The 22,465-nt window shown below is 36.7% G+C and overlaps 1 protein-coding gene across 1 annotated transcript in view; it reads left to right on the top strand.

Annotated features, from left to right (window-relative positions):
* LOC127455822 (kielin/chordin-like protein) overlaps nt 1–22,465 on the top strand; it is a 90,547-nt gene that overhangs the window by 52,808 nt on the left and 15,274 nt on the right. Inside the window, exons 32-47 of the mRNA XM_051723976.1 lie at nt 189–338; nt 1,840–1,949; nt 2,121–2,214; nt 2,400–2,573; nt 4,332–4,414; nt 4,509–4,602; nt 5,237–5,431; nt 7,062–7,232; nt 7,480–7,656; nt 9,939–10,021; nt 10,367–10,546; nt 17,621–17,869; nt 17,961–18,133; nt 20,427–20,538; nt 21,378–21,479; nt 21,808–21,972. Of these exons, the coding sequence (XP_051579936.1) occupies nt 189–338; nt 1,840–1,949; nt 2,121–2,214; nt 2,400–2,573; nt 4,332–4,414; nt 4,509–4,602; nt 5,237–5,431; nt 7,062–7,232; nt 7,480–7,656; nt 9,939–10,021; nt 10,367–10,546; nt 17,621–17,869; nt 17,961–18,133; nt 20,427–20,538; nt 21,378–21,479; nt 21,808–21,972 (2,312 nt within the window). The remainder of the gene's footprint in view (nt 1–188; nt 339–1,839; nt 1,950–2,120; nt 2,215–2,399; nt 2,574–4,331; nt 4,415–4,508; nt 4,603–5,236; nt 5,432–7,061; nt 7,233–7,479; nt 7,657–9,938; nt 10,022–10,366; nt 10,547–17,620; nt 17,870–17,960; nt 18,134–20,426; nt 20,539–21,377; nt 21,480–21,807; nt 21,973–22,465) is intronic.

Genomic DNA, 22,465 nt, shown 5'->3' on the forward strand with positions numbered 1-22,465 from the left:
CCTTTTTCACACTCTTAACTCACAGTTTATAGTAACAAAGCCTTGCATTAGCATATTGCTAAGTTAAAGACTTGACACTTATAGCAAACATGATTATTGCGTGAAATAGTGGATTTTTAAATTAAATTAAATTGATCGTCATTGCCATAAATCAAGCGCCACTGCTGTGTGTGTGTGTGTGTTTGTAGGATGCATGTGGAATGGTGTTGTGCATGCTGAAGGAGAAACATGGACTGATGCTGGACGAAGCTGTTCTTGTGTTGGTGGTCAGGTGACATGCGGTGATAGATGTGCACAAGCTCCTTCACCACCCTGTGCAGAACCAGCCAGAACACCAGGTGAAAGAGAGAGAGAGAGAGAGAGAAAGCGATAGAGAGAGACAAAGCGAGAGAGAGAGAGAGAGAGAGAGAGAGAGAGAAGAAACAGAAAATAAATACAGTATATCCTCTGTTCCAACACTTACAAAAAATCTAGAGTTCTGGCAAACTAGCTACAACTTTCCCACTCATTATTTTCACATGCAAATTAACTTGTGATTCTCTGCAAATGTTTGCCAGAAGTTTGCGGCTCTTCACCAGTAGTAGTGAACCTGGAGCAAACCTTTGGCGACAATGAAGTGTTTGCCGCAAAGGTAATTTGCATGTGAAAATAATGAGTGTTGAATTTGCGGCAAGTTTGCCAGAAATTTCACTTTCTTAAGCACAACAAATACACACACAATACTGAGTAATTAAATGAGTAATATAAAGTAAGTCATAAAGACAAGAAGTACAGGTGAAGGAAAAAAATGAAAAACATTTTTTTTAAAATACCAAAATGTATACATAAATAAGATAAAGAAGATAATTAATCTAAATAAAGATAAATATATATTTGTATATATAAAATATATATATTTTTTTTATAAGTCATGGGTCAGGAAAGTTCTCATTTTAGCATATAAGAAAGAATATACCATTTTTATTAATAAAAACTCCATGCAATTATTTCTAAAACTGTGAAGGATGTGGTAAGGGGCTGTGATACCAACCCCACCTTTTCACTTTTCACACTCTTAACTCACTGTTGATTCTAACAAAGCCTCAAGTTGGCATATTGCTAAGCTAAAGATACTCAATTTTTTATTTTTTATCCCCTTTTTCTCCCCAATTTGGAATGCCCAGTTCCCACTACTTACTCGATCCTCGTGGTGGCGCGGTTACTCACCTCAATCTGGGTGGCGGAGGACAAGTCTCAGTTGCCTCCGCTTCTGAGACAGTCAATCCGTGCATCTTATCACGTGGCTCGCTGTGCATGACACCGCGGAGACTCACAGCATGTGGAGATTCATGCTACTCTCCGCGATCCACGCACAACTTACCATGCACCCCACCGAGAGCGAGAACCACTAATCGCGACCACGAGGAGGTTACCCCATGTGACTCTACCCTCCCTAGCAACTGGGCCAATTTGGTTGCTTAGGAGACCTGGCTGGAGTCACTCAGCACACCCTGGATTTGAACTCGCAACTCCAGGGGTGTTAGTCAGCGTCAGTACTCACTGAGCTACCCAGGCCCCCTAAAGATACTCTATTAATTAATTCTCAGTTCTATAAATATCAGTACTGAATAAAATATATATTACATTTTAACTGTTTCAAATATTTATCAGTTCCCTCTGCCATCTTGGATGAAAAGGTTGCTCATGTCTTCGAATTTGCCAGTGTTGAGATATCTTAATAGGCAGCATTATTTTAATAGTGAACAAATGTACAATTACATTGGTCACAACAATTCAGAAAGAAAGATAATGTTATGTATATAGTATGTTATTTAGAAGTTGTTGATAATCATATAATAGATGCGGAGTGCTGCAACCCTTGCGGTCAGTGCCAGTATAAACGGCGCATCTATGAAAATGGCCAAACCTTCACTGATCCGGACGACGCCTGTGTGAAATGCACCTGTCAGGTACACACACACACACACAGATGTTTCCTTGACTTTGCACATTTCAGTTGAATGCTTACATCAACATTTTAATATAAGTTGACACTCTTATCTGAAAGTGCTCCATTGACTCGCTGCACGCATATGTATGTGTGTGTGTGTGTGTGTGTGTGTGTGTGTGTGTGTGTGTAGGCTGGCCAAGCAATATGTGGCATGCCTGGTTGTAAAGAAGTGTCCTGTTCTAATCCATACACTCCCCCTGGAGAGTGCTGCCCACGCTGCCCAGGTACACATTAACAAACCTCATATGCTCAGACTACACACAATATATTATTCTTTTTTGCCTATATTGTGTATTTTACAGCTATTATGGCATTCACAGCTGGGATGCATCCAGCATCCAGAACTGTCTGTTTGATAATTGATCATAATCGTGCTCTTAGCTTATCTTCTCTCTCCTCTCCGTTGAAGACTGTGAATATGATAACCGCACCTTTACTAATGGTGCAACATTTACGAATCCTGAGAATCTGTGTGAGGATTGTGTTTGCACTGATGGACGTATGAACTGTAGAAGTCATGAGTGCCCAAGACCAAACTGCAATAATCCTCGGCCAGGGACATGCTGCCAGAATAACTGCAATGGTAAATTCTCAGTTATGTTTATTAATGAAATATTTTATATGCACAAAAAGTTTAATTAATATCATCTCATATTTTATATTTGACAATATGTGTAACTAGGCTTAAAATAGGATATTATAATCAGACATGGTCAGAAATTAACCAGGGCTTGGGGCACAAAAATGCAACTGAATATGACAAAAATGCACCAGATACGTGTTAAAAATGTGCAGGCAAAATAAAAATAAAAAAGGCTTGCATACTGAAATTTATCTAACATTTTATATGTTTCATAATATTATTTTCTAGGCCTATCTAGTCATGCGTTAAGACACTGTAGTGACTATTTCAGTTAACTGATTTAATTGAAGTATTTTATATAAATGGATGATGACACTTTCTGTGTGTTATATTAGACAAAATATACCTCATAAAAGTAAAAAATGCCCCTGAAAATCAATTCCAGGGGGCATATATTGCCCCTTAATAAATAAAAGTTAATTTCTGACGCTGCTATCATGTACTTATGTACTTATAAAAAAAACAGAGGAACTCTTAAAGATATAGTTACCTGAAAAAGAAAGTTCTCTCATCATTTACTCACCCTCATGCCATCCCAGTTGTGTATGACTTTCTTTCTTCTGCTGAACACAAATGAAATTTTTAGAAGAATTTCTCAGCTCTGTAGGTCCATACAATTCAAGTGAATGGTGACCAGAACTTTGAAGGTCCAAAATGCACAAAAAGGCAGCATAAAAGTAATCCATAAGACTCCAGCGGTTTAATCCATGTCTTCTGAAGTGATCTAATCGGTTTGGGTGAGAACAGACCAAAATGTAACTCCTTTTTCACAGTACATCTTGTCATTGCTGTCTCTGGGCACGATCATGATTTCAAGCTCGATTATAATTCCTAGTGCTCGATGCATGTGCAGAGCGCTAGATGGCGTTATAGGAAGTGTAATCGAGCTTGAAATCATGATCGCCAAGGAGACTGCTGTCAAGATGTACAGTGAAAAAGAAGTTACATTTTGGTCTGTTCTCACCCAAAACCAACTGTATCACTTCAGAAGACATGGATTAAACCACATGAGTCTTATGGATTACTTTTATGCTGCCTTTATGTGATTTTTGGAGCTTCAAAGTTCCAAGTTCCTTGCCACAAATCACTTGTCTTGTATGGACCTACAGAGCTGAGAAATTCTTCTAAAAATATTTGTTTGTGTTCAGCAGAAGAAAGAAAGTCACACATCTGGGATGGCATGAGGGTGAGTAAATGATGAGAGAACTTTAATTTTTGGCTGAACTATCCCTTTAACATGGGCAACTTTTACCCCATTTCCATTTTGGTGGGAAGTTTTGCACAGAGCCCATCTTAATTTCTGACGTTGTTTTCAGAGGACATGCAATAAGTTTATACAGCTATAAAATGAATGAGGATCTTGGAAGAATTTGATGAGAAATGTTTGAGTTCATACTGAGATCTTTTGGCAAATCTGAGGACAATATGAGAAATCGTCTGAAACATGGCGTGTTTCTATTTCCAGGTGAAGAAAATGAATTTGACACACTAAAGAAAAAAAAACCCCTCTATTTTGACTTATTTTGTGTGGATAACTCTATAGGAATGTATTGTTTCTATTCAAACTCTAGTGCACACTTATTGTTTACGTTTTGTGTCAACATCTCCATTCCTTCTCCATTTAATACCATTCTTGTCTACAAAAAAAACTATTTTTTTTTAGATTTCCTATAAAAATACTAAAATATCCTCTTCCAGGATGTAGATATGCCGGTAATGACTATCCAAATGGAATTGAATTTCCTCATCCCACGGACAGATGCAAAACTTGCCATTGCACCGTGAGTCTCTGTTTCTCTCATACATGCACACATGTGTTTTATTTGAGTCAAAACCCCATGTTTTGTAATTGGGTGTGCTTGTGTTTGTGTGTAGAATGGTAATATCCGGTGTTTGATGAAGCGGTGTCCAGCAGTGCAGTGTGCTGACCCTTATGTTCATCCAGGAGAGTGCTGTCCGCAGTGTCCAGGTCACATTACTGTCCTTACACTGCATTCACATCTTCCCAAATTACCATAATTATTTGATAACAACTCAGAGGTTTCTATGGCAACACTCATTACACCCACACGTATCCAATTGTAGTGAGTAGCGAACTAAAAGTAGTGACGATACTAAATAAACGACATTTTCCAGTAGTGGTTTTCACAATTGATTGTGGTAACAAGATACTTTTTCCTGACAAAATGCTATATTACTGATTGTAATTAACATGATAACTGAACAAGCTGAGTAAATAATTAAACATGCTCTCCTAATTCAGTTCATTCTACTGAATCAGTTCGTTTGACTTAAAAGGAAAGATTCACCGATTTGAGTTGGCTTTACTTTCCGTGGCTTGTTCTTTTTTATACCGAAATAATTATTTAAATTTTGCTGTTCATTACTACTGTATATTAACAGTCAATTTAGAGAAGTCTGAGCTTTCATAAAATTATGGGCTTCCAAGTTTGACAAAGACACAGATGGTTTTTACTCACCAGAAACTCGTAATTATGGTAATTCTGACATGATGTGAACGCACCATAAAAAATCCCCCTTGTACATTTTGTTTGTTTGAGTGTATGTTTATGTATATGTGTGTATGTGTCCCCCCCTTACAGCATCCCCTCTACAGCATCCCCCTCATTGTGTTGTTGAAGCGCAGTTTTACAGGCATGAACAGCAGTTCAACCATCCCACCGGCAGCTGTCAATCATGCCTCTGCACCAATGGGTCTGTGAACTGCCGGCGCAGGCCCTGCCCCTCCGCTGTCTGCTCACATCCCATAATTCAAGAGTGCTGTCGCACATGTGACGGTAAAATACTACATGTAAACCTCATGAGAGCGTTTAATAAGGATTATCAATACTAAACCAGAAACCAGAATCAGATCATGATATATGGGTTTTTGAACACTAGCCCTTTTATCTATAGTGGTCACTACAGTGGACGGTTATTTAAAAGTAATGTTTTTCTAAATGTATAGGTTAATATGGTACAGTTAAATCCTCTTAAGTTGATACAACTTCATAAGATCATATGCAGTACCCTAGAGCAAGTGGTTTGAAGTACTACTAAAACCACTGAGAACCGATATGACAGGCAGAATATCAGTCCAATCCCCAAAAAACAAAACCCCAGCAGTTTACAAAAATGAAGATGACAAAAGATCCAAGGAATGGTATAATTGCTGTAGCTTTCAAATACTGATTTTATGTCAACAGCAAATTATGATTCACTAAATTGGACATCATGCATCAGAAATATTACTTTTGTCCAGATCAGGGCCTCATTTCCCAAAAGCATCAGAAGCCTAAGTAGATCATAGAATCCATCTTACGATTCATCTTAGTTTTGCAGCCCGTTTCCCAAAAGCATCGTAACTTAAGTAGTACTTGAAAATGCTCGTAGATTTACGAGTGCTCTGGAGTAATCGTACAGCGCTAAGAGCATCGTAGGCACACAGACTTATGCAGACACCTGCAGGACAAACGCAAAATTACACCTGCTACAATTTAAAAACCTATAGCCACACTTTATGCTAAAACTTTAATAAAACATCAATCATTTTACACGTATGAACAGTTAAGAACCTATTAATGATTTACAATATAGTTTTAGATGAAAATCATCAGGTTATGAGTGATTTATAAGCTTGAATTCCACCAGGTCAAAATTGATCTGCGAATGCAAAGGGTTTATGCAGATTCTGAATGCAGTAGTAGGGTTAAAACATCGTTTTTACGGTCGCTTTAGGGTTTATGACGTTATGTTGTCATGGCAACAAAGTTTTAAAATTGGCTATAACTTTACACAGAAGGTTAGTAAGCAATTTCATCACACTAAAATCATGTTAACAAGCATATTGTTTATGTATTGTGTTATGTTGTTTATATATATATATATATATATATATATTTGGTATTCAACATTATGCCACAAATGCTGTTGATTGAGCTTAACTTGTATTGAACCCGGAATATTCCTTTAAATGCATGCTGTCCAAATTAGTGGACACGTTAATATAGTTCTGAAAAATAATAAAGCATCGATTTGATTTTCCCATCCTGACACAGATAATCATTAGTTCATGCATGAAAGGGCTAGATAGCCAGGTGGCTGTTGGCCGATATTATGCCAGTATACACTTTAATGATCGCACATGAGATACATACACGAAATTGCTGAAATTGAATGAACAATTTATTTTACTCAATATTAACTCAAAATTCACTGAAAAGAAAAATGAAAACAGAACATGTCCACTCTGAAGTCCAAATACGAGCCAGCATGTGGATATAATTATTTGTACACAACTGGCTGTATCCCACATCACTCCATATCCAAGAATACCATGGGATTTGTTCAAATGAATTGTTCAGATTTATCAGATCTAATGTACTAATTTTAATCTAACTATTTGTCTGTCTATCTTTGACTTTTCAGGCTGTCTGTATGGAGGGAGGGAATACGCTAATGGCGCCACATTTGAGGATGCGTCAGACCCGTGCCGGACTTGTTTTTGTCGTGATGGGACAGTCAGATGTGAGTGGAAGTACTGTCAGCACATTGCTTGTCCCTTTCCTGTTCAGGGAGAGTGCTGCCCACACTGTGATGGTATGTTTGTGTGTTTGTGTACATACATTTGTGCATATGTAATGATTTTAGTGATATATGGTAAATTCTGTCCTCATTTACTCTTCCCAATGTTGCTCCAAACATGTGCAACTTTGATAAAAAACACAAAAAGAGGTGTCAGGCAGAAGCTTTAGTTGTAATTTTAGTTGCAATGGTTTACCATTCGATGAAACTGAATTGAAGTCTATCAGTGCAAAACTTTGCAGTGTGTGTTTGTGTTTCTTAGGCTGCCGCTATGCTGGCGTTGAATATGTGAACGGTCAGGAGTTTGCAGATCCTGCTGACCACTGCAGTCATTGCGTGTGCGCGAGTGGTCATGTGAACTGCAATCGAAGGCCGTGTCACATCCCAGGATGTAGCCACCCCATTTCCCGTCCAGACCAGTGCTGTCCCGTGTGTGATGGTACTGTATGACACAGTCTGCAAGACCACATTAATACTAGTTCTAAAAAAAATCTACTGGATAATGTACATTATCAATGGATAATGTACATTTTCTGCTTTAAAAATATTGTTTTATTACAATTTTAATTAGTATTGAGGAAAACAAGTGTTATCTTTAATCCTTTAAGCTCGGATGGGCCCGCGTGAAAAAATTATCGTCAAAATATTAAAAACTACAGTCTTGACCAACACAATATACTTTACAATGCATGCAGGCATTATGACCAAAACTGAACAAGTGCTTTGGAATTGGCAGACAAATCAGAAGTGTTCCGTTTTGATTGTTTATAAAAAACAAATTGCACCATACATATTATTGTAATCAGCAAAAACATCAAACTCATCAAATAGCCATGTGTCATATGTTGTTGGAAAGCTCTCAAAGAGTAGAATACACCCAGCCTATTGTACTCACAGACAAAAATATAGCGAGTAATAGCTCAGTATATGTCTTTGACAATTACAGTATGTTGGTGTTGCTTAGATGTAGCATTTTGCTTATAACTTCACAAAAATTAAATGGAACATAAAATCTCCCATACCATTACTTAGAAGAGGTGATTATCTTTAAAACGAGTCCACACACAAGGTAATCGGATGCATAGATCATTAGATAATCCACATGAAGCACAATGTTACATATGGCCACCAGGAGATGGCGCCAAGTAAATGACACAGACTCAATGATGACTCAAATGGCACAGAATGAAACTCATTCTGTGAAATCTCATTACTAAAATCATGTCTGCATGCTATGCAAACCTTTTAGTCATTGTTGTGTTTGCATGTGTAATTAGTTTTTTATGTGCAATTTTTATGTTTTATTTGTTTGGAGTGGCTTTTGGACACATGGAGATGTTTTTAGACACTATGATAAATTATTTTTGTAATGTTATAACTTTTGATTGCTTTTTTGATTGCTGTATCAATTTCTCAGATACAGTTGACATGATTGGGAACAAAACAAAATAAGTTTTTTGGAGCCACCTTATTTTTTTTAGCAGTTTCTTAGGCTCAGAGTCTCAGAATGTATCAATCTATATCATTAAAAAAATGTGAAAAGTTTTCTTTGCAATGATACCAAACACTTGACCCTCCTTGCTGTTTTTTTTTTTTTTTTTTTTTTATAATCCTTTAATTTTGGGTATGTCACTGAAACAGGGTATCTTTAAAAAGCCCTTCAGAGCTTAAAGGGTATTAGGATATTTTGAATCTTTTTTTTTTTTTTTGTTGCCATAATTAAATTGTATTATTTACGGAGCCCCTTCAAGGACTTTTTTTTTTCTGAAATACTGTTGCGTGCCCTTGCAATAAGTTTTGCATTCCCTCGTAAATACATTTTCCATGGTTTTACTATACTAAATTAAAAGTAACCATGTTTTTTTGGCGGAAGCCATGGTTTTAATACAGTATACTGTATCCATGTAGCAACCATGGTTTTTAATATTTAATATTATTTACTATGGTTTTACTATGTTTACTATGTACCATGGTTAAACTATGGTTTTTGTAGTGAAACCGTAGTAACCACAAAATTATTATTTTTATTACAATAGTTTTTGTTTTCCTGTACTATTAATATGGTTTCACTATGAATATCATGGTTAAACTAAGGTTACTGTTGTAAAAACCAAGGTCAATTTATTGCAAAGGCACAACTATTCCAGAATAAAAAAAAATCCTGCCCTGTCCTCTAAGGGACTCCGTAATTATGTATATGCATACGGTAGGTAATAAGTGACTTCATCATTTCGAGTAACTCTATCCCAGAAAAACATCTAGAGTTTTTTGCACTAAAGGTATAAAGGAAGCATTTAAATGAATATATACCTCTTACAATCACAATATTTATATCATTAGAAAGCTGAGACTCTCCATTTTACTTTAGTACATACAACTCAATATGTTTTTCCGGGACAAAGAGACTCAAAATGATGGAGCAAGTCACTTATTATCTACCATATGCATATGCATATATATATATATATATATATATACACACATAGTGCAATTTAATGGTAGCAAATAACATTTATTCAACATTTCTGAATTGTAGTAATAACTTATTTTACTCTATACTAATTAAAATCTCAATAAAAACAAAAATATATGTAACAATAATAATATGTGTTTCTAGGTCAAAATGGCTACCGACCACCTTACTCTCTAGATAAAGTTATCTAACCCTCAGATTTTGATCTTTACATTGATAAGTCATGTGTATTTGTTTGTATTGTACAGGCTGTCTGTTCCATGGAAGAGTTTATGCCAATAGCGAGGTATTTCCATCACCCACAGCATCCTGTGAGGAGTGCAGATGTTCGGTAAGTACACTCTCGCAGTCGTAAGAAAAAGTATTCTAAGAAGGTTTTGATAAAAATAAAAATACAACTGGACATTTCAAAAGCGCCCCCTGTCCTCACCCTGAGCGGGACCCCTGCGCATGCAGAGTGTGTGAAGGCTGTAACTTCAACGGTCGGGATTTTGTAAACGGAGAATGCTTCCCTGATCCTTACGACCACTGCCAGGGCTGTACCTGCCTGGTACACACACACAGCATCTTATTGAATTAATATAATGAGTTTATATGAACTGATACACTGTAAATAATGAATAACATCCCTGCACTAAGTGATACTTGACAAACACTGTGCTATATGTTTGTGTAGAATGGCAGCGTGTCATGCACACCTGTGTCCTGTCCAGAGGCGCCCTGCAGGCGGCCTGTGCATCCTCCAGGAGAGTGTTGTCCCGTGTGCACTGGGATGTGTGAACACCAGGGACAGGTGCATGAGTCCGGCTCCACATTCACTCCAGCCAACGACCAGTGTTCTACCTGCACATGCCTGGTGAGACCACTGGATGTGTGTGTGTTTGTGTGTGTGTTTGTGTGTGTGTGTGTGTGTGTGTGTGTGTGTGTGTGTGTGTGTGTGTGTGTGTGTGTGTGTGTGTGTGTGTGTGTGTGTGTGTGTGTGTGTGTGTGTGTGTGTAGTGTGTGTGTGTGTGTGTGTGTGTGTGTGTGTTTGTGTGTGTGTGTGTGTGTGTGTGTGTGTGTGTGTGTGTGTGTGTGTGTGTGTGTGTGTGTGTGTGTGTGTGTGTGTGTGTGTGTGTGTGTGTTTGTGTGTGTATGTGTGTGTGTGTGTGTGTGTGTGTGTGTGTGTGTGTGTGTGTGTGTGTGTGTTTGTGTGTGTATGTGTGTGTGTGTGTGTGTGTGTGTGTGTGTGTGTGTGTGTGTGTGTGTTTGTGTGTGTGGGTGTATGTGTTTGTGTGTGTGTTTGTGTGTGTGTGTGTGTGTGTGTGTGTGTGTGTGTGTGTGTGTGTGTGTGTGGGCAGGTTTAAGTGGTTTACGAGGAAATTATTTTAGGTTATAAACTGGTAATTACAAGGGTATTATGCTATAAATGTGGTTTATGAGGACATTTCTAGTGTCCCCATAATTCATATCACTTATAAAACATACTAAATGATGTTTTATTGAAAATGTAAAAATGCAGAAAGTTTTTTGTGAGGGTTAGGTTTAGGGTTAGAGGATAGAATCTATAGTTCATACAGTATAAAAATCATTATGACTGTGGAGAGTCCTCATAATGATAGCCACACCAACATGTGTGTGTGTGTGTGTGTGTGTGTGTGTGTGTGTGTGTGTGTGTGTGTGTGTTTGTGTATTTGTGTATTTGTATGTGTGTGTGTGTGTGTGTGTGTGTGTGTGTGTGTGTGTGTATTGGCATGATGGTGTCCCTTACAGAAATTGATCATGGTTTGCTCCAATATACTCACTACAGTTATTGTTACTACATGGCGTTTCTTCAGCTTCGGATTTCATGCAATTTCATGTCCAAGGGGTTAATTTTTGGTACTTTTCAAAAGCCTTTTATGTATAGATTTTACTGTTTTAGTCTTGTCCCAGACCCAGATGTTCGATATTAAACTATGTATCCATTATAAAAATTCTAATTATAACATGTTTAAAATAATCTAAACAAAGAGTGACATAAACATTCACTCTCACCACTTCAATTTTTAATGTGTGAAAATAATTTCTAGCGATTTTTTTCATAAAATCATTTCCACCACACCAAACAATTTTGCCTAAATATTTTTTCCAAAGTTAGTGTACTTGTTAACCAAGTAAACAAAAGTGTCAGTGATGTTTGGACCAAATATTTTGGACAAAAAACTAGTGAGATTTTATAAAATCTCTTTAAAAAAAGTCTCTTTAACTACTATGTACTCACATTAAAATACATACAATACAATGTATTTATTGTGTAACTACATGTTATTCTGCTAAATTCTCGCAAGATTCACATTTGCTGCTACTAGGGTTAGGTTTAAGATTAGGTGTAAGATTAACAGTGTAACTACACATGTAATTAAATGCAGGTACTTTAAATGTAAGTATAATGCAACAACATGCATGTACATAATAAGTACATTATACAGGTGCATCTCAATAAATTAGAATGTCGTGGAAAAGTTCATTTATTTCAGTAATTCAACTCAAATTGTGAAACTCGTGTATTAAATAAATTCAATGCACACAGACTGAAGTAGTTTAAGTCTTTGGTTCTTTTAATTGTGATGATTTTGGCTCACATTTAACAAAAACCCACCAATTCACTATCTCAAAAAATTAGAATACATCATAAGACCAATAAAAAAAACATTTTTAGTGAATTGTTGGCTTTCTGGAAAGTATGTTCATTTACTGTATATGTACTCAATACTTGGTAGGGGCTCCTTTTGCTTTAATTACTGCCTCAATTTGGCGTGGCATGGAGGTGATCAGTTTGTGGCACTGCTGAGGTGGTATGGAAGCCCAGGTTTCTTTGACAGTGGCCTTCAGCTCATCTGCATTTTTTGGTCTCTTGTTTCTCATTTTCCTCTTGACAATACCCCATAGATTCTCTATGGGGTTCAGGTCTGGTGAGTTTGCTGGCCAGTCAAGCACACCAACACCATGGTCATTTAACCAACTTTTGGTGCTTTTGGCAGTGTGGGCAGGTGCCAAATCCTGCTGGAAAATGAAATCAGCATCTTTAAAAAGCTGGTCAGCAGAAGGAAGCATGAAGTGCTCCAAAATTTCTTGGTAAACGGGTGCAGTGACTTTGGTTTTCAAAAAACACAATGGACCAACACCAGCAGATGACATTGCACCCCAAATCATCACAGACTGTGGAAACTTAACACTGGACTTCAAGCAACTTGGGCTATGAGCTTCTCCACCCTTCCTCCAGACTCTAGGACCTTGGTTTCCAAATGAAATACAAAACTTGCTCTCATCTGAAAAGAGGACTTTGGACAACTGGGCAACAGTCCAGTTCTTCTTCTCCTTAGCCCAGGTAAGACGCCTCTGACGTTGACTGTGGTTCAGGAGTGGCTTAACAAGAGGAATACAACAACTGTAGCCAAATTCCTTGACACGTCTGTGTGTGGTGGCTCTTGATGCCTTGACCCCAGCCTCAGTCCATTCCTTGTGAAGTTCACCCAAATTCTTGAATCGATTTTGCTTGACAATCCTCATAAGGCTGCGGTTCTCTCGGTTGGTTGTGCATCTTTTGCTTCCACACTTTTTCCTTCCACTCAACTTTCTGTTAACATGCTTGGATACAGCACTCTGTGAACAGCCAGCTTCTTTGGCAATGAATGTTTGTGGCTTACCCTCCTTGTGAAGGGTGTCAATGATTGTCTTCTGGACAACTGTCAGATCAGCAGTCTTCCCCATGATTGTGTAGCCTAGTGAACCAAACTGAGAGACCATTTTGAAGGCTCAGGAAACCTTTGCAGGTGTTTTGAGTTGATTAGCTGATTGGCATGTCACCATATTCTAATTTTTTGAGATAGTGAATTGGTGGGTTTTTGTTAAATGTGAGCCAAAATCATCACAATTAAAAGAACCAAAGACTTAAACTACTTCAGTCTGTGTGCATTGAATTTATTTAATACACGAGTTTCACAATTTGAGTTGAATTACTGAAATAAATGAACTTTTCCACGACATTCTAATTTATTGAGATGCACCTGTATATGGTGTCTTTAACTACTATGTACTAAAGTATTTGATACAAAGTCAAACCAAATGTTTTCATGGGATTTTAGATTCTTGAAATTCACAGGGCTAAAAGTGCCCGAAGTTGAAGAAAAAATTACAGTTCTACAGTATTAGTAATAAAGTATTATGTATCATGTAAATACTATGGTATATACATTTGGTAATCATTCATTACAATAAAGTACCATGGTGTTACCATCTGATACCACCACAGTACTTTTTCAAAGCGTAATTATTAGGAATGCACCAATATGAAAATTTTTGGCCGATATTGATTATAACAAAAAACTAAAGGCTGATAACGATGCCAATATTTTGCCACTTACCTTATTTTGTCATCAGATCACTGTTTTACTTATGCTTTAAAAATGTACAAAGAGGTACAAAATCTTTTTCACTGTTCTAACAATAAATAATTTCCACTGAACATAGATTGGATCTGTTGAACACATGACAGGCCAAAATTTTAAAGAGAGCCACAGTTAAAAAATATACAAGATAAAAAGTAACAAAAAACGACTAAATACGATAACATGATGATTGATATGAAAAAAAGGCTATTTTGTACTTCTAAAACATTTTTGCACTTCTGTTTTTGCAGTTTAAAATGCAGCCTTTTAAGGTTTAGTAATCACACAAAGCCATATTGCAATTTCAATCTAAATTTGATCAATCATGCAGCATTAATGGATATCATACCGATATCTCCAAAGTCAAAGTCTGCTGGTTTCAAAGTGTTTTGGATGGATTCCCTCATCATGTAGCCTATAGATAAGTGCTGCTTTCACAACTACTACGTCCGTTTGTGGCATTTTCTCCGCATTAATATGAGAACGAGACAGAATATAAATGAAATATAACATATTCTTAGAAATGCCAACCCTTCCACATATTGTGGCTATTGTTATTTCTGGATTGTTTGTTTAAATTAAGAGTTTTTAACAATTGTGTTACTAATTAATTCTAAATAAACCAGCAGTTATTCGTATTGGCATTTTCATGCTTATAACCAATATGCCGATGGTTTTAATTTGGTCAACAATGCATTGATGCATCCCTAGTAATTATAGTCACTATGGTGCAGGTTTAGTTAGAGATGCCTGTAAAAGCATCTTTATGTTGTTAAAATAATATTGAAGAACACCAACAAGTGATAGAATGTTAAAAAAGTGTTTGTCTTTTGTAGAACGGGGTCATCTCGTGTCACAGGAAGAGGTGTTCTCTGCAGTGAACACACCCGGTGCGTTCTGTGGACTGTTTCCGGTGTGTGACAGCTGTCTGAAAGTTTGGGGTCACTTGCCTGAAATGTTTCTCATGATCTTAAAAATCTTTTGATCTGAAGGCGTTTGCTTAAATGTTTGAAATTAGTTTTGTAGACAAAAATATAATTGTGCCACCATATTAATTTATTTCATTATAAAAATGTATGACTTGGACCAAATAATAAAGAAGAGCAGCCAATAAGTGCTCAACATAGATTACCTTCAATACTGTTTAAAAAGCATCCCAGGGTGATACCTCAAGAAGTTGGTTAAGAAAATGTCAAGAGTACATGTCTACTTTGAAGATGCTAAAATATAACACAGTTTTGATTTATTTTGAATTGTGTTTAGTCACGACATAATTCCCATACTTCCATTTATGTTATTCCATAGTTTTAATGACTTTACTATTATTCTAAAATGTGAAAAAAATTATAATAAAGAATGAGTAAGTGACCCTAAACTTTTGAACGGTAGTGTGTATATATACAGTTGTGCTCAAAAGTTTGCATACCCTGGCAGAAATTGTGAAATTTTGGCATTGACTTCGAAAATATGACTGATCATGCAAAACTTCTTTTATTTAAGGATAGTGATCATATGAAGCCATTTATCATCACATAGTTGTTTGGCTCATTTTTAAATCATAATGATAACAGAAATCACCCAAATGGCCCTGATCAAAAGTTTACATACCCTTGAATGTTTGGCCTTGTTACAGACACAGAAGGTGACACACACAGGTTTAAATGGCAATTAAAGGTTAATTTCCCACATCTGTGGCTTTTTAAATTGCAATTAGTGTCTGTGTATAAATAGTCAATGAGTTTGTTAGCTCTCACGTGGATGCACTGAGCAGACTAGATACTGAGCCATGGGGAGCAGAAAAGAACTGTCAAAAGACCTGCGTAACAAGGTAATGGAACTTTATAAAGATGGAAAAGGATATAAAAAGATATCCAAAGCCTTGAAAATGCCAGTCAGTACTGTTCAATCACTTATTAAGAAGTGGAAAATTCAGGGATCTCTTGATACCAAGCCAAGGTCAGATAGACCAAGAAAGATTTCAGCCACAGCTGCCAGAAGAATTGTTCAGGATACAAAGAAAAACCCACAGGTAACCTCAGGAGAAATACAGACTGCTCTGGAAAAAGATGGTGTGGTTGTTTCAAGGAGCACAATACGACAATACTTGAACAAAAATGAACTGCATGGTCGAGTTGCCAGAAAGAAGTCTTTACTGCACCAATGCCACAAAAAAGCCCGGTTACAATATGCCCGACAACACCTTGACACGCCTCACAGCTTCTGGCACACCGTAATTTGGAGTGATGAGGCCAAAATAGAGTTTTATAATCACAACCATAAGCGCTATGTTTGGAGAGGGGTCAACAAGGCCTATAGTGAAAAGAATACCATCCCCACTGTGAAGCATGGTGGTGGCTCACTGATGTTTTGGGGGTGTGTGAGCTCTAAAGGCACGGGGAATCTTGTGAAAATTGATGGCAAGATGAATGCAGCATGTTATCAGAAAATACTGGCAGAAAATGTGCATTCTTCTGCATGAAAGCTGCTCATGTGACGCTCTTGGACTTTCCAGCACAACAATGACCCTAAGCACAAGGCCAAGTTGACCCTCCAGTGGTTACAGCAGAAAAAGGTGAAGGTTCTGGAGTGGCCATCACAGTCTCCTGACCTTAATATCATCGAGCCACTCTGGGGAGATCTCAAACATGCGGTTCATGCAAGACGACCAAAGACTTTGCATGACCTGGAGGCATTTTGCCAAGACAAATGGGCAGCTATACCACCTGCAAGAATTTGGGGCCTCATAGACAACTATTACAAAAGACTGCACACTGTCATTGATGCTAAAGGGGGCAATACACAGTATTAAGAACTAAGGGTATGCAGACTTTTGAACAGGGGTCATTTCATTTTTTTCTTTGTTGTCATGTTTGTGCCATTCTGTTATAACCTACAGTTGAATATGAATCCCATAAGAAATAAAAGAAATGTGTTTTGCCTGCTTACTCATGTTTTCTTTAAAAATGGTACATATATTACCAATTCTCCAAGGGTATGCAAACTTTTGAGCACAACTGTATATATATATATATATATATATATATATATATATATATATATATATATATATATATATATATATATATATAAATGTATGGTTGGAGAACAGTATGGGGCTAGGTGCTATATTTGAGTTATTCACAGATGTACAAAAAACTATTAAAAGCTGTAAAACATCCAGAAAGTCTAAACTGGTTCTTCAAATTGACCCATTAATACAATGGAAGGGACAATTTGTTATAGATTGTTATTTCTCATACACAATTATAGTAAAACTTTTATTTTGTTTGTTATGATGGTCTTGAGGAAGTCCCTTGGTTCCAATACCAAAAATTATCTTACAGAAGGGTACATTTCATCCCCACAAATATGAGCCCTTTTCACATTTCCGGGTTTGAAATGCGACTGCAAAACAATTGATTCGAACTCTGATGTCAGATGGACTTGGGTCCATACCAAAGTGCCCTTAGAGTCTTTAGTAAACACATATATATGTCATTTTGTTTGTTTGTGTATTACAGCTGGGACATATCGAGTGTGATTTGCAGGAGTGTCCTCCTCTCGATTGTCCAGATGGATCAGTCAAAGTGAAGAATCCTGGGAAATGCTGTCCCGAGTGCACAGGTATCACAGCTGGAATGTGTGTGTATAAGGGACAGCTGTACAGCCACAATGATCACTGGGATGTGGATGAGTGTACGATCTGCACCTGTATGTCTGGAGACGTGCACTGCCGAACTGAGAGATGCCCAACACTTACATGTCCCTCGGTGAGATCAAGCACACAAACACACCCTTTGACAGGAACGATCTGTGTATCTATTAGTACAGGTTATATTCTAAGTGTGTGTGTGTATTTAGGATGAAACCCCAGCTCTGGTTCCTGGAATGTGTTGTCCTCACTGCATTCCTCATCCTGCCACCTGTATCGTGTTTGGAGATCCTCACTACCGAACATTCGATGGCAAGATGGTGAACTTCCAGGGGACGTGTACATACGTTCTGGCTGAGGACTGTAATGGTGGAGACTTCAGGTACTCGACATGTTGCTTCACTCACATCTATCATTGTGCATTAACAACCAGTAGGATCTTTCTTTTTGATGGAGTAACTTTAAACGTCTTGGCATATTTCCCTGTGTATATCTATAGTTGGGTGAATCTCACACGTCATATTTCACCCTAAAAACAATTATAATAATGCTTAATAATAACTTCAAGGTATAAAGTATTTGTAAAGCATTCGTTTGTAGTTAATTGATTATTTATAAATCATTGTTCCGACATTGTTAATACATTAATAACTTCACGGAGTAAAGTATTTGTAAAGCATTCGTTTGTAGTTAATTGATTATTTATAAATCATTGTTCTGACATTGTTAATACATTAATAACTTCATGGTATAAAGTATTTGTAAAGCATTTGTTTGTAGTTAATTGATTATTTATAAATCATTGTTCTGACATTGTTAATATATTAATAACTTCAAGGTATAAAGTATTTGTAAAGCATTCGTTTATAGTTAATTGATTATTTATAAATCATTGTTCTGACATTGTTAATATATTAATAACTTCACGGTATAAAGTATTTGTAAAGCATTCGTTTGTAGTTAATTTATTATTTATAAATCGTTGTTCAGACATTGTTAATACATTAATAACTTCGAGTAAAGTACTTATAAAGCATTCGTCTGTAGTTAATTGATTATTTATAAATTGTTGTTCCAACATTGTGAATACATTAATAGAGTGTATTACATAGCATGTTACTTGTTTATGTTCATTGTAGCAAATTATTTATTAACTGCAATGCACGTCACTGATATCTGCCTGCATCACCTTGATGGACTACACTCTTATAATGGAATACACAGACTATCAATTAATTGCCAACAAAACCCTTCATCAGCCAACTAACAAGGACAATTGCATCTATGTGAACTTCTGCAGTTAATCCAGGATGGACTTCAAAGACATTAGTCATTAATCTTCTTACAAAATCTTTGTTTAAACACTGACCCTTAACACTTACTTAGTTTAATCATTTTAAACAATGACTTGCACTATAAATAACTAATATTGGCATTATATTCATGTTGTTAGCCAGAGGGGAACTGACACCCACAGTGAGTCTGGTTTCTCTCATGGTTATTTTTCTCCATTAACCAACATCTTATGGAGTTTTGTGTTCCTTGCCACAGTTGCCTGCAGCTTGCTCACTGGGGTTCTAAATACAATTATTAATTAATTATTTATTTTTATATACAATTTACAATCATATTTAATCAAACTACACAATGATGGCATGATTTTCTGTAAAGCTGCTTTGAAACTATGTGTTATGAAAAGCACTATAGAAATAAAAATGACTTGACTTCATATACAAGCAGTTTGATAATATTTTTTCAGTTGATGCAAACCTGTGGTAAAGTGTTGTAATATTTAAAAAATATTGACTTTGTGTAATGTATATAATTTATAAGCTATAAGTGTATGCCTTCTTAATGTTCTCGTAAACACTTCTATACCAATGGTTTGCATCAACTGTAATACATCAGCAGTATTTGGTGTAATCTGATTACAAAGTAATTAGTTACTGTACTCTTCCCATCTTTAGTAGTGTAATTCAGGACATTTTAAATTCTAGTAATCAGATTACAAACGTTACTAACGTTAATTACTTTTAAGTACATTACTTGGGTTACACATATTTCTAAAATAACAAAATGCATGTAGACTGAATTTAAAACATGAATTATGTTCATATGTTCATCTGTTTGCATTTCTGTGACAGCTGAAGGGCGTGCACCCCCTAACGAGTCATTGTAATGGAGAAACATGTTGGGTTGAGTGCATGACTTGTATGCAACAATTAATTCATTGAACGGAAAAACAAAAACTTCTGTGAAAAGTGTTTTAGAAAGTAACTTAAAAGTAATGTAACTAGTACGGTGATTACTTCTTCAATGAAGCAAAGTAATCTTATTTCAATTTTAGGGAAGTAATTAGTCAATTGTAATGGATTACTTTTACTAATGGTTTATCACTTAATAAGAATGATAAACCATTATCAAACTGCTTATATATTAACTAATTAAACAATAATCATTTGCTACAGTGAATGTAAACAAATAACATGCTCTTTGTTTGTAGCTTATTAGGTATTAATAATGCAGGAACAATAATTTATGCTAATTTAATTTAATTTAAAACAATCACTGTACAGTAATACAAATATAATGAAAATCACCATTGAGAATAATGCAAATTGGGAGCTATTGATTTGGAGATTAGATGTGACGAACAAAAAACGTGTGTGTTCTAGTGTCCGTGTGTCTAATGAGGAGAGAGGACGTAAAGGAGTGTCTTGGACTAAAGAGGTGACGGTGTTTATCGGTGATGTTGTGGTACAGCTGTTTCAGGACTGGCTTGTCAAGGTGATTCTTGCCTCTATATACAATGTGGTTTACTTTTTTTTTTCTGATTTTCTCCCCTTTTTCTCCCCAATTTGGAATGTCCAATTCCCAATGCGCTCTAAGTCCTCGTGGTGGCATAGTGACTCGCCTCAATCCGGGTAGCGGAGGATGAATCTCAGTTGCTCCGCGTCTGAGACCGTCAATCCGCGCTTCTTATCACATGGCTTGTTGAGCGCGTTACCGCGGAGACCTTGCGCATGTAGAGGCATCACGCTATTCTCCGCGGCATCCACGCACAACTCACCACGCGCCCCACAGAGAGCGAACCACACATTATTGCGACCACGAGGAGGTTAACCCATATGACTCTACCCTCCCTAGCAACCGGGACAATTTGGTTGCTTAAGAGACCTGGCTGGAGTCACTCAGCGACTCCAGGGGTGATAGTCAGCATCTTTACTCGCTGAGCTACCCAGGCCCCGGTTTACTATTTTTTTTAATTAAATCTGATCTCTCATCTATTTTGTGTATTCTAATAAGACTTCAGCTAATATGTTAAATCAGATAAATAATTTGCTTCAAATCAAAGTTTGTAATGTTGTGATTCACTTCAGAGCTGGTTGGTTTTGTTCATGCCTTAGAACTGTTTTATGAAGGATTTTATGAAATCACTATGGAGGAAAAAAGCCAAGACGGCTGAAAAAGTAGGCAGGCACTGTAACGTTTTATTGTTAAAATTCACAAAAGCTCACTAGTGGCCTTTTTATCTTTTGTTCAGAGTTGGAATTTTTTTATTCCTTTTTTACTGTATCAAAGATTGAACATTTTTACATAGTTTTCCTTCCTCTTCTTTCCATCAGGTTGATTATCAAACCGTCTCCCTGCCATTCCTTAAAGAGCCATATGTTTACCTGGAGCGTATGACCAACACTATTCTTCTCAACACCAATGTTGGGCTGAAGGTACAGTCTGTTCAGATGTTCCTTAAGTGATCAGTCAGACATCATTATTTGCAATTATTTAAGCTGATATGTGTAAAACGTTCTATGTTAAAAATGTGCAGTAAATTACTGTATACTGTAAGTAAGCCATTTTTAGGTTGATTTCACCTAAACGTGTGACTTTGTAAGCTTTGTGGCGCTGTTACAACATTGCTCATGCTTTTGTTTGAAAACATTAATTTCATTATCATGATTAGTTTTGCAATTACACTTGGTGACGCTAGTGGTGCAGAAACTACACAAATCAACTTTAATTGACACTTGTTTAAATGATGATGTTTATTTGCAGGTGTTATGGAATGGGCGTTCTCATCTGGAGGTAAGCGTTCCTGGTACCTATATGAATCACATGTGTGGTCTGTGTGGGAACTTCAACAACTACCCTCAGGACGACATGACACTACGCAACGGACAAATCACCAACTCTGAAGCAGCGTTTGGAAACAACTGGAAGGTGAGAGAAGCTATTTTTTTTTTTTCACTATCACAGCTTCTGTACATACTATGGCTGTCGATTTAACTTGTTAATTTAGTATGATTTATTGTATGAAAAATAAAGCATACAATTTTTTTATGCAGTAGGGGGCAGTCAGCGCTCCAGCAGTACATGCAACATGTTTCAGGAAATCAGCGAGTGCAACAGGCATCACAGCCTTCCAAAGACACACTTTTTGCACTCTAAAACAGCTGGAACGAGCACAACAGAAAGCAGGATTCTCGAGATGTGTTTTTCAACATTACAAACTAACTTGACTTGACATATTAACTTGACACAGTTTCCTAAAAACACAACGCTTATGACTAAAGACGCTGAAAACTAGTGAAACGCAACCACAGTGAGACTCTCCAAAAGCATCCGTCTGATGCACGAGTACATAGACCAATGATTAAAAGTAGCTCAGAAAGAAATAGGCCAATAATAGGGTTATGTTCAATGATATGGAAAT

This window comes from Myxocyprinus asiaticus, chromosome 18 (genome assembly GCF_019703515.2).
Source record: "Myxocyprinus asiaticus isolate MX2 ecotype Aquarium Trade chromosome 18, UBuf_Myxa_2, whole genome shotgun sequence".
Classification (NCBI taxonomy): Eukaryota; Metazoa; Chordata; class Actinopteri; order Cypriniformes; family Catostomidae; genus Myxocyprinus; species Myxocyprinus asiaticus.